Source organism: Leucoraja erinacea, chromosome 11, assembly GCF_028641065.1.
Source record: "Leucoraja erinacea ecotype New England chromosome 11, Leri_hhj_1, whole genome shotgun sequence".
In the NCBI taxonomy this organism is placed as follows: Eukaryota; Metazoa; Chordata; class Chondrichthyes; order Rajiformes; family Rajidae; genus Leucoraja; species Leucoraja erinaceus.
In genome coordinates this window covers 15,238,604-15,251,659 of record NC_073387.1, presented here as the reverse complement: position 1 = coordinate 15,251,659, position 13,056 = coordinate 15,238,604, and the positions used below count along the sequence as shown (strand labels likewise).

The window sequence follows — 13,056 nt, the reverse complement described above, 5'->3', positions numbered from 1 at the left end:
GCATCATTCTCTGTGGGGGATGCAGGAATAATGGGCGATAGGAAATGCCTGGTCAAAATTTCAGAATTATGTGAAATTCTTGGAAATTACTTTTATTAATCTCTTGGGTGGTGGAAATGATTTTTAATTTGCATAATAGAGAAACATAGCATTATTTTGCAATTGAATTGACGAATTGTAATGTCCAATTTATATATTGTTTATGAGCGGGTGCATGTGTAGATCGTAGTGTTCCGTGCACCAGTCAAGACATTAGTAAAATCTCCACCGCTGGTTTTCATTATCCTGCATTGGGATCCTTTTAAATCAACCTGATAGACAGTGTTCCCAATTGTGGCACTCCTCAGTGCACTAGAAGATTGGCCTAGGTTTTTGTGCTCATCTTGTATATTGGATTGGATTCGATTCGAGACTACAGATCCACCACCGATTTTCCGGCAACTGGTGGTCCGGCACCACTTTTGCCCTGGACAAAAATACGAGAGCTCATTTGGAATCCTCCTCAGAAATTCCCCGAAAAAGTGGCACCCAGGCAGGCTGATCTCAACCTTATTTGGACTTGTGCACCGTTCAATGGGTCAAATTTGATCCTTGTGGCCGGGGGTCTGGAACTCCGGCCAGGCCATAGCTGGCAGATCCGTTCCCATAGTCAACTTCCAAGGCTGACTTTAAGGACCACTACCTTGGCTTTCTAGCAGCCTAGGCCGACAATTCCATTACCGTTGGACTCCTCTCACAGGCCGTGACCTCTGTTGGTCTGGCAAAATGGATAATCCAGAAAGGCTCTGGAACAAAGGACGCTGGGAAAATTGGTTGTTGAGCTATGAGGGAAGGCTGGACAAATTTGGATTGTTTACTACCCATTGAGCATTGCAGGTTGAGGGCAATCGGTGTAGCGGCATATTTTCATATCTTTCAGGTAAATAGCACCCTAGCCGCTATTTGGATGAGAATGGTTGAAGGGGGTGTCCTTCAGAGCTTCCTCTCAGATATGGCTTAAAAACACAGTCTTTTGATGAATAAATGCTTTATTGTTGATGGTAAACAGTAAGATACATCCAAAGTTTCTTCCGACTCGTTACTGCAATCTTCCTTGAATTCCAACGCAACTTTAAACATTACAAAACTCCTCGTGTCTTCGTAACATTGGCATGACCTGGCATGGACCCACGTGGTCGAAGGGTTAACCTTCCCCATCGTCTCTCCAAACTAATCTAAAAACTAAACTTCTGCGCAAGCTTCTAAGCTCCAAACACGCCCACAAACACGTCATAAATCCCACCCACAATATAACGGGCAGTCTAAAATTTAAAGACACATGCCATCCTCAATGACATGCAAAACAGGCCAAATGGCTACTACAATTGGCTAGGAGTATAAAAGATTATGAGAAGCTTAGATAGGGTGGACACTCTTTCTCCCAGCATTGATATGCCAAATGTTAGAGGATGTAGGTTTACGGGAGGAAGCATAGGTGAAAAGTGTACAGTTTTTAAAGGGGATTTGCGAGGGAAGGTGTTTGACACCGGGAGTGGTATGTGTCTGGAATGTACTGCTGGGGAGAGGCTGGTAGAAACAGATGCAACAGCAACATTTAAGAGGTATTTGGAATGACAGATGTACATGCAGAGAATAGAAGGATACAATTATATTCCTTCTTTGTGGTTTTCGGAGCAGCATGATTTGTGGCCATGTGGTGAGGAACAGTGTGATTGGTTACATGTGGTGGGGAACAGTGATTGGTCAATGTAGATTGGTTATTTCCTAATAGCCAATTGTAGTGCTAGCCAATAGTAAACATAGAAACTGACCACCAGTCACCGGTCACTATTTTGAATAAACCCATTCACGCTGCCCATGCCCGCCTACAACGGATGATGATGCAGCTTCTGCGGTTTGATTTCAACATTGGCTATAAGAAAGGCAAGGACATGTACATAGCTGACACGCTATCAAGAGCCCCACGCAAAACCAACGAACAACAACTCTCTAAACAGAACCAGTTCTCAGTAATTAAGGTATCGTATGTTCCTACTGATTGCTTGAACAGCCTGACACGGCTGCTGACGAGACTTTACAATTGCTGTCTGCAGTCATCCGGCGTGGCTGGCCGGATAAACAACACAACACCCCCTTCGCAATCCGCTCATACTTCCTGGTTCGCGATGAACTGGTGTTACAAGACGGGATTATAGTTAAGGGCCACAAGGCAGTTGTCCCAGCTGTCCTCCGGGACGAGTACTTCAATGCTGTTCACAGGGGCCACCCCGGCGTGGAGGCAACCCTACAACGGGCACAAAGCATGTTTTACTGGCCTGGTATGACCAAGTACAAACGTGACAAAATTGAAGGCTGCGCCGTCTGCAAAAAGCCTGACACCACATCAGCAGCAGCAGCCCTTATTGCCGCACCCAGTTCCTCCTCCCTTGTGGTCCACGTTAGCCACCGATATATTGGAATGGCATGGAATACACTTGATGGTTCTTGTTGATTCTTATTTGGGCTGGTTCGACATCGATCTACTCCAAACCATTACATCTGAAGCGGTTATCGAGAAGTTGCAGCGCCACTTCTCTGTGCACGGCTCCCCTGCACGTCTTCTGCCCAACAACGGCAGACGGTTCACCAGCCAGTCTTTCAAAAATTTTGCAAAACGATGGGACTTTCGACATATCACCAGCAGCCCTGAGTTCCTGCAGTCCAACGGACTCCCCGAACGAGCCGTCCGAAGCGCAAAACAACTAATGGAGCGTTCATACCTTGCAAAATTGGACGTCTACCTAGACCTGCTCAACTTAAGGAACATTGCAAGGGATCCCATACTGGGTTCCCCAGCCAAGCGACTGATGTCTCACCAAACCCGCGCTCCCCTGCCAGTGTCCCAGCCACAAGTTCGTTCTCCGCCTGCGGTCCAGAACCAACTACATTTCAAACGCGATACACAGAAACAAATCTAGTAAGCCGCTTAACCTCGCACCAGTGGAGAGGTGGTTCGCCTCCAGACCAACAAGGGCTATGGCCGTCTGGGTCACATCTACGGCCCTGCCAAAGACCCGCGATCTTATCTGGTTGAAGCGGACGGAGCCATTTACAGATGGAACCGTCAACATATCCTTCCAGTGAAGAACCGTGTCCTGCGACTCTATATCCAGATGTCTCGAATATTGTATTTCCTCCCACTACCGGTCCTGCTGCTCCACTATTAGAGACCATTTCCACTGCGGCCATCCTGGGTCGCCTATCTCACCACGTCCTCGCCCCGCCCCGCCGGGACCCCAGTCATATCTCCCGTTCCCTCCCTGGTATCTTCTCCGGTGAAAGGAGGTGAAGCGGATTCGTAACGCACACGTGCCAGGCGGGTTAGATACAGTGATTTTGTGTAACTCTATAACCTTCCACTTATGCGTCATCAGCATTCCACTACCTATATTGCTTAGCCACATATTCCTATGTACCAAAGCTTTTTGTTTCTACAAGGAAAGATGTAGATTGGTTATTTCCTACTAGCCAATTGTAGTGCCTGTTAGTAGTGCTCCGCCCAATATGCGTTTTATGTTAGCAAGAGTTTGCCTACGCCATTCAGCATGAGTAGCTGCTAGGATCTGTTATGTCCTGCAGACTGATTCTGTAAGTACAAGTAATAAACATGTGTTGTATCCTGATATGTGTTTGACTCGACTCATTACAGTCAACATATGGTGGTGAGGAACAGAATGATTGGTCACCGTGTGGTGGGAGAAAGTTGACGGGCCACGGAGTTTGGAATGATTGGGAATGATGGTTGAACATCACCTGAAAACATAGCCCCTCATACCACCAGGGGGCGCAGGGGAGATGGCAGCCCTGCCGGCAGTCTGTTTGTCTTTTCACTCTTTTTGTTATTTTTTAGTTCGTTAAAAGTTTTGTTTTAGTGTTGTTCAGTTTGTTTTAAGTGGGGAGAGGGGGGAGGGGATCGGGGGAAACTTTTTTTTCAAGTTCCTACCGTCCCGGAGATGTGATCAATTTTCGGATCACATTCTCCGGGCTCTGCGGCCTACCATCGATGGAGCTGGAGGCCTCCTCGGACAGTCGTGAGCCCCACAACGACCACCGTGATCCCTTGCCTGTGATCGCTCTCACCACGACCACCGCGGAATCACCATCAAAGTCTCGCAGTCTTCGGGTGAGGCCGAGTCGGGAGCTCCAACGTCGCGGAAGGTTCACCAGCCCCAACGCGAGGTTCGACCGTCCAATGCGGGGAAGCTGACATCCCCCTGATGCAGGAGCAGATCGCCTCAACACGGAGGGCCCGAACGCCGGGAGTTAAGATCATCCCATCAACGGGGGCTCGAGGCCCACGAACGAGGAAGAACTAAGGGAAAGGACGAACTTTATTTCGCCTTCCATCACAGTGAGGAATGTGTAGGAGTCACTGTGGTGGATGTTCAAGTTAAAATGTGTTTTTGAAGTGATCTAGTACTTTTAATTGTATGACTGACCTGGCCAATGAAATCCCTCGTATGTTGCAAAACATACTTGGTGAATAAAGTGTGATTCTGATTCTGATTCTGATTCTGATTTATACCTCCTGCATGCACTGCTTGCATAATGGGGTTGGCTTTGCTGCAGCTTGCAGAGAAGGTCATGTGCATGCATGTTTAAATATTTCTCACAAGGAGGCCATTCAGCACATCTCTGCTCCATTCCCTGCTTATTCTCTCACATGTCCATCAACTACCACCCAGCCACAGTCACCGATTAATCTGCCAGCCAGCACATCTTTGAAATGTGGCAAGAAGACCACAGTACCCAGAGATACCCACAGGTTCTTGGGAGGAAGGTAAAACTCTACATAGATGGTACCCGAGGTCGGGTTCAGTCCTGGGTCACTGAAGCTCTGAGAAAGCGTTACTACCAGCAGTGCGACTATGCCATCTCTCATGGTGGATCCTGTTGGAAAGTGGATTTGGCTTGCTATGGACAATTGTGAGACAATAACATCAATCCCTTTGGGCCCAGGTGAGCATGTGTTACTCTACTAGCAAAGTCAGTAGAAGTTGATAGGGTGAGTCCATTAGAATGGAAATTCCAGGTAAGCAGGATTTCCCCAACTCCAGGGGTTATTTTGTCCCTTGCTTTTCATTTAACTGTTGTGGTTTCAAAGCACGGCATTGCCTGCAATATTGCAGGTCCCTCCGAGCGTACACGAAAGTACAGACTTGGGAATCTGTCTGGCTGGCAGGCTGTCATCACTCCCCACAGTGAAATAACATAAAGCTTATTTGCTTCACTTTTACTGGCAGTCGGCTTCCTGGTTCTTTCCACTAGTTTTGTTGCTCAAGTTAAATCCATACCACTGATGACACAATGCAGCATTCACTATGTGAGGTTGTCTTCAACTGAGAGTTTTTTAGTTTAGTTTATAGCTATAGCATGGAAACAGGCCTTTCGGCCCACCAAGCCCACGCTGACCATCGATCACACTAGTCATGTTTTCCAATTTTCTCATCCACTCCTTACACATTAGGGGCAATCTTACAGAGGTCAAATAACCTACAAACCTGCACATTCAGGGGATGTGGGAGGAATCTGGAACACATGGAAAAAACCCACGTGGTCACACGGAGAACATGCAAACTCCACGCTGACAGCACAAGGTCAGGATCGAGCCCAGGTTTTTGGCACTATGAGGCGGATGCTTCACCAGATGCATCACTGTGCCACCTTTTATGAAGCTTTTCCTCTATGTCAAGGAAAGTTTGATTTCTGTATCTAGAACTCCATCCAGGCTTTCCAATCTTTTTGTTCAATGTGCAAAAAATCTTAAGTTAAATGTGAATATTAGCAACCGAAGCTTGGCCTCAACACGCACACGCATGCACATGGGCCTTGGACCCACAGAACAAATTTACTACCAGCAGAGGTTCCGCTAAATGTTTCTTGTAGACCTTTGACGAGATTCCAAAAGTTAAACTGGATATTTGCGTCACAAGGTTTTTGAATGTATTTTTAAACAAAATATTTGCCCTTCATTATAATGGAAATATATTCCTGCATGTTTTATAAGTCACTGTCAGTGATTTAAGATTGGTTTACTTCCAAGTGGAGTTTGAACTGCAAATTAAAAGCATCTTCTCTTTAAATCCACTTACACTTAAGTCAATCCAGCTACCAGGATTGCCAAGGTTTTAAAAAAAAATCACAAAATGAAAAATAAAAACAGAACCTATTGGAAAAAACAGGCCATGCAGCCAGAGCTGATGTGTGGGGTTTTTTTTTTAACACAGTGTGATGAGTGCCTGGAATGTGCTTCTGGAGGTGGTGGTAGAAGCAGATTTAATAGTGGCATTTAAGAAGTTTGATGATAGGCGCGTGAACATGCAGGGAGTGGGGGGATGTGGATTATATGCAAGCAGATAAGAGTTGGTCTTGGCATCATGTTTGGTACAGACTGTGGGCCGAAGGACCTGATCCTGTACTGTACTGTTTTATCTTCTGTTTCTTTTTCTCCGGAGGAAGAAATGGAGTTGATGTTTTGCATCAAAAACTTTTCGTCAGGGAGGTGGAGAATATTGAACAAAAGTTTGTTCTAAATTGCAGAGATTGCAGGACTGATAAATATCTCTTATTGGATGAGGCTGGAGTTGCTCTGGGGATGAGCTGCAGATAAAGTCATTTGGTTGATGATGGGTTGGAGACATGAATGTGGGAGGAAACCAAAGCACCCAGAAAAATCACACAGTCACAGGAAGAACATACAAACTCTGTACACACAACACCCACAATCAAGATCAAACGCAGGTCATTGGAACTATAAGGTAGCAACTCTACCTCTGCGCCATTGTGCGGCCTCAGAAAGTTGTGCTTTCTGATTGATCCTAGTTCATGACAAGTTGTGTGATGGGAAACACAAAATACAGCCCAGTTAGAAATGTTGCCCCATTGGTTTAGTTTTAATTCCTACCGTTGGGTCTGCTTCCCCAATGGTGTGATCCCCCAACCCAATATTCCACCATGCACCCATCTCATCCAACGGAACTGAAGCCGTCCCCAAATGGAAGATTCCAGCACTCCCCTGCCTTCTTCAGCAGTGGATTAAAAGAAATTCCAATTGCACCTTCCTTGCCTGCTGCAGCAGTGAAAAGTTCAGAGTGTTGCAGCCGTCCCTGTCTTGCAACTTTGTGTTTTCGAAGTCGAAGTGTGTGGAAGCTGACATGTAAATGGGAAGCTGAAATAGGAAGATTTGATTAAAAACATGTACTTCAACACGACGAAATCAACGAGGAGCGGAATCTTAAAAGGCGAAAGAAAAAAAGGATTGAGCGTCCGGACGTGGCAAGAATCAAAGGAAGGTCAGCCGACGGCAGCCGGTCGAGAGATTTTATAGATAGATAGATAGATAAGATAGATAGATAGATTGGTAGATAGATTTTCCAATATAGAAGATTTATCCGAAAGCCTTAGATAGGGACCAGACACATTGAAAGATAGATAGATGAAGAAAAGCCTTGGGACCAGACACATTGTATGCAGTTACTTGTAAGGTTTAATAATCCTGTACTGAATCCACCCTGTTCCCCTTGCCGGCAATTTTAACTCTGCTTCCCATTCCCATACCGGCCTTTCTATCCTGGGCCTCCTGCATTGGCAGAGTGAGGCCACAGATGAACTGGAGGAACAGCAACTCATATTCCGCTCAAGTAGCAAAGAACCCAATGGTGTAAGCTTTGAATTCACTCACAGGGTGCACAACCATTTCTCCTACTTCCATGCTTACTTCCTGCCTCCCCCATCCTCTCCCATTTTGATCCCTTCCTCTGGCTTCACATTTCACTTCTCCTTGCCTTACACCCTTTTGTCTCATTTTCATCTCCATCCTTTGTCCATCTGTCTGCCAATCTAAGCCCCTTCCCACCCGTATCCACCTATCACTTGTCAGGCTTCGTCCTGCCCACACCTCTCTTCCAGCTTCACCTCCTCATCCCCAACTACAATCAGTCTGAAGAAGAGTCTAGACCCAAAACATAACTTGTCCACCTGCAATGCTGCCTGATGTGCTGAGTTACTCCAGCACTTTGTGTTTTTTGTGAACCAATTCAGCGGTTCTTTGTTTCACTAACATCCAACTACATGCTTGCACACATGGGCGGAGGGAGGGACATGGCCAGAGAGAGGATGGAGGGGGTAACACAGGGACATTCAGAGACCCACAGACGGGGAGTGAGATAAGGAGGGAGGGAGGGACACGGATGGACGGGTGGACATGGATGGAGAGAGAGACACACACATGCAGACGGATGGAAGGATGGGGGTGGAGAAAGAGACCTGAATTGGTGTGGAGGACAGAGATGGAGAGACAGACATGGATGGAGCAGTAGATATGGACTGAGGGAGACAGAGGCACTGAGCCAGAGGGGCAGGGAGTTAGTGGGAGAGGGAATGGGTGAGAGGGAGAGGGGGTGGGGGAGGGGGAAGGGAGGGAGAGTGAGGGGGAGAGAGAAAGTGGGGGGCAGAGATAGAAGGGGGCACAGCAAGAGAGAGAGAATGAGACAGAGAGAGAGAGGGGGGTACAGGGGGGGGGGGGAGGCAGAGGCAGAGGCAGAGACAGAGATTCAAGTTTTGATATTACTTGGGTATAATCGGTAAATCAGGACTACAATTCCTTGGTTAACAGTCTCCCAGGATTTGTGGATACAGAAACTGCTTCCAAGGGCAGCCAACTCTTCACTTTAGCTGGCCAAACATCAGCTAAGCCCTGGAACACTACTAAATGTCAAGCTTTGTTACTCAGTTGATCACATTTGGATTGAGTTGGTGGTTGGATTATATCTTCATTTTCGAGTCACGATCTCTCATGACCCGCTCAAAGGCAGCTGTGCTTAAAATGCTGGTCACAGCAATCAATATTAACCATGTGACAGTCACACATGAGAAAGGTTGGTATTGTTATTCTAGATTACCACGAGTGTTCTTCATGCAATAAATTGTTCCTCAAAGTTGATTTAAGGCTATGCAATGGAAAGCAGCCAAAAATGATGCATGTTTATCGATTCATCTTTTCAGTTGTAGCAAAATCTTGACCTAAACTATTTTTAGTTCTTGTTGATAGTCCACAGCCTAGAATATAACTTGCTAGATAGATATTCAACCAATTTTTCAATAAAGTAAATTCCTTTTTCCTTTAAGGTCAAATGACGGACTTAATTTTCACGGAAAAAGACCTGGTCAAATCCCTGAAGGAATATATAACTGCAGAAGAGACAAAGTTAACAGCAATTAAAAGGTAGTATAATGTAATTTTATAATGTAGTCATTTACTTGCAATTTGCTGTAGCTTTCCCATATTCAGGGGAACTATAGAGCATTGATTGGGTACCTCCAGCATCTTCGGAAGAGAGAAAGAGAGACACACAGATATACAAGTCTTAATACTCCTTGAGTTTAATTCGTAAAAGCAGATGTTTGCAAGTTAGCCAGGTCCACAATTCCCACCAAGCCTTACATGGTTCTTGATCACAGTGGGCTTCTGGAGAGTGGAAGTCACTGTGTTGGACCCATGATTTATATGCTACAAATTACCTAATATTAACTGCTACAAATAACCTAATGTGGTAGATCATTTAAACTTAAGAGCTAAAATACGTTGGCCAAGTGGTGCATGCATCTTCTCCGTGCATCAGGTAATGCTCTCCTTCGCATGGAACACTGCCTGTTAGACCATAAGACACAGGAACAGATTTAGGCTATTTGGCCCATCAAGTCTACTCTGCCATTCAATTATGGCGGATCTATTTCACCCTCTTAACTCCATTCGCCAGCATTCTCCCCATAACTGTTGACACCATTACTAATCAAGAACCTATGATATCCAATAACTTTGCCTCCATCGCTACTTGTGGCAATGAATTCCACAGTTTCACCACCCACTGGCTGAAGAAACTTTTCCTCATCTCCATTCTGAAGGTATGTTTTTTTTATTCTGAGGCTGTGCTCTCTGGTACTAGATTCTCCCACTACAGGTGCACAACCTTTTATCCGGAGTTCCAGAAACCGAAAAGCTCCGAAAACCGGACATTTTTTCCAGGATGTCGTCTGCACACCAAAGCTCGCGTTTGGCGCCAAACTTGACCCGAAATGACCCGCGGTCAACCCAGGTCTGTACTACTGTAGTGGCTGCCTCCTCCCCGGAGATCGGGGAGACACTTAAACATCTGTAAATCATTGCTTAAATGTTAGTCAGTTAGTTTGGAGGGCTTTTATGTGGAAGGGGTGGGGGTGAAGGGGGAAACTTTAATTCTTAGTCCCCTACCTGGTCGGAGAGGTGGGGAGCGGGCAATGCCTTACCGGGTCGCCGTGCAGTAAGCTCCGGAGCGCTGTGGCCGCCGACTCCCAACATCGCGGAGCTGGGGCTGCGGGCGTCCGGCCGCGGGCGGCGCCGCCCGTTGTAGCTCCGACCCCGGCAACTCTACCCCTGGTTGCGCGGCGTTCCAAATCCAGCACCGCCTGCGGCCGGACGCCCACAGCCCCAGCTCCGCGATGTTGGGAGTCAGCGGCCACAGCGCTCCGGAGCTTACCGCACGGCGACCCGGTAAGGCATTGCCCGCTCCCCCCCACCACATAAAATCCTTCCAAACTAACTGACTAACATTTAAGCAATGATTTACAATGATTCCCCGGTCTCCGGGGAGGAAGCAGCCGCTCCAGACTTTTCAAGCCGCCCGCGCTACCTACCTAATCTACGCTAAAAATCTTCCATTCCGAAATCCGAAAAATTCCGAAATCCGAGAAGTGTCTGGTCCCAAGGCTTTCAGATAAAAGGTTGTGCACCTGTACTAGAAACATCCTTTCCATATCCTATCTAGGTATTTCACTGTTGAGTAGAGAAACCTTTGTTCTCCAATACTGTTCTATTACTTTCACTCGGCTAAGCACATATTAGTTGGAAACAGAAGTGAATTTGTTCTCTTTGTATAAAAGCAACACTTAGAGTCATAAAATCTTGCGTGGAAACAGGCCCTTGGTCCAATTTGCCCACACCGGCCAGCATGTCTCGTCTACATTAATCCCATCTGCCTGTGTTTGGCTCATATCCCTCTAAATCTGTCCTATCCATGTACCTGTCTGAATGTTTCTTAAACGTGGCGACCATATCTGCCTCGCCTACCTCCTCTGGCAGCTTGTTCCATTCACCCACCAGCGTTTGTGTGAAAACCCTCTTCCCATAATTGAAACAAATGGCTCTCATTTTACTTTGCAATCCCCAAATCACCTTGTAAATTATTCGGTGCCAACTTCAATGCTGTTTATACGAACGCGTTGACTGTTACCACTTATCCACTCACCTAATCCTTTAATCTCTTACATTTTTCCTTACTACATGGAACAAAACCATAAGTGTCATCAAACAATCCCATTCTCCCACTAATTTTCCTTGTAATTATCCTCATCAACTTCCTCCTTCCTCCTCCAACTAACCTACCAACCCGCACCTCTTTTGGATGTGGAAGGAAACCCATGTAGTCACAAGGAGAATATACAAACTTCGCACAGACAGCACTCAAAGTCAAGGCTGCTCCTGTGCAGCAGAAACTTGAAACTATACGCCTCCTTGGTGTATCTGAATCTGAATCTGAATCTGAATCGCCACACTTGGGAACAGCTGCTTCTCCTTTCTTATCAGTCTTTGGTCCTTCCTTGAGCTAGAGTACAATTCATCTCCACTCTATAGTGGACATTAGACTTTGTTTACGGGACTGATGCGCTACAATGCTAGGAACTATATTCTGCTCTCTGAATCTTCCCCTTTGATCTACCTATTATTCTTGAGTTTGACGATTGTATCTACCATTATACTGCATATGGCATATAATGCAAACATTTTTCACTGTACAGGTGCACAACCTTTTATCCCAAGATCCAAATAACGAAAACCTCCGAATAGCGACATTTTTTCAGTCCTTGAAAAAAGGTCCTTGAAAACGTTCACGGAGGGCGGCCCGCAGAGGTGACAGCGGAACCTCCGGTCGGTCCTCGAAGAAAGGGGAACTAAATCCCCATTCATAAAAGAGAAGGTGAGGGTATATTGCGCCGGAGGGTTAATAATTGACAATATACTGCTGTCTGCCCTCTGAGTTAAAAAGTTCCCACGGTAGACTCACGATACACAGTGTATCGTGAGTCTTGCGTGGGAACGTTTTAACTCAGCGGGCAGGGAGCAGCAGATTGTCGCTCCCTTCAGCTTCACCCCACCTACACCCCTCTGCTTCCCGGCCCTTCCCTCCCCTCTCCAGCTCCCCGCCCATTGCACCGGCGCGGGGGCTTTGCACTGTCTTCACGTCGGAAATGCCAGTCACCGGAGACGTCAGGACCAACGGGACACCGACCCCCAGGCCCACTGCAAGCACGGAGATCCCAGAGACCCACAGCCAGCAGCAGCCCAGCCCCGTTCCAACTCCAGAGGAAAACTGCAAACTAGCGGGAGACATCGGGACCACCAGAAGCCGCTCCCCGATGGGCCGCTACGGCGACAAGTGGCAGTTCGCCCACAGCCCGAGCTGTGCCCCCTCATCGGGACACCGACCCCCAGGCCCACTGCAAGCACGGAGATCCCAGATCAGCAACTCCAGTCCAGCCCCGCTCCAACTCCAGAGGGGCAGCTGCTGCTGGTGCGCAAGGTGCGTCTTGTTCTCGGGCTGTGGGCGAACTGCCACTTGTCGCCGTAGCGGCCCATCGGGGAGCGGATTCCTCTGGAGTTGGAGGGGGAGGGGGGTATTGTGCTGTTTGATCGCCCCCTGCTATCCCAGGGACAGGGAGACAGGACGTTCACCGAGGGCGGCCCGCAGAGGTGACAGCGGAACCTCCGGTCGGTCCTCAACGAAAGGGGAACTAAATCCCCATTCAGAAAAGAGGTGAGGGTACATTGCGTGGGAGAGTAGGAATCCCAAGACAAAGTTGAGTGAGCGTTCACCGAGGGTGGCCCGCAGAGGTGACAGCGGAACCTCGGGTCGGTCCTGGAAGAAAGGGGAACTAAATCACCTTCATAAAAGAGAAGTGGAGGGTATATTGCGCGGGAGGGTA

At 47.3% G+C, this 13,056-nt stretch overlaps 1 protein-coding gene across 4 annotated transcripts in view; it reads left to right on the top strand.

Moving 5' to 3' along the window:
- The window catches only part of p4ha2 (procollagen-proline, 2-oxoglutarate 4-dioxygenase (proline 4-hydroxylase), alpha polypeptide 2), a 120,142-nt gene that overhangs the window by 41,818 nt on the left and 65,268 nt on the right, over positions 1-13,056 (top strand). For all 4 annotated transcript variants that reach the window (XM_055642701.1, XM_055642703.1, XM_055642700.1 and 1 more), the window contains exon 3: positions 9,166-9,262. In XM_055642701.1, coding sequence (XP_055498676.1) covers positions 9,166-9,262 — 97 coding nt within the window. The remainder of the gene's footprint in view (positions 1-9,165; positions 9,263-13,056) is intronic.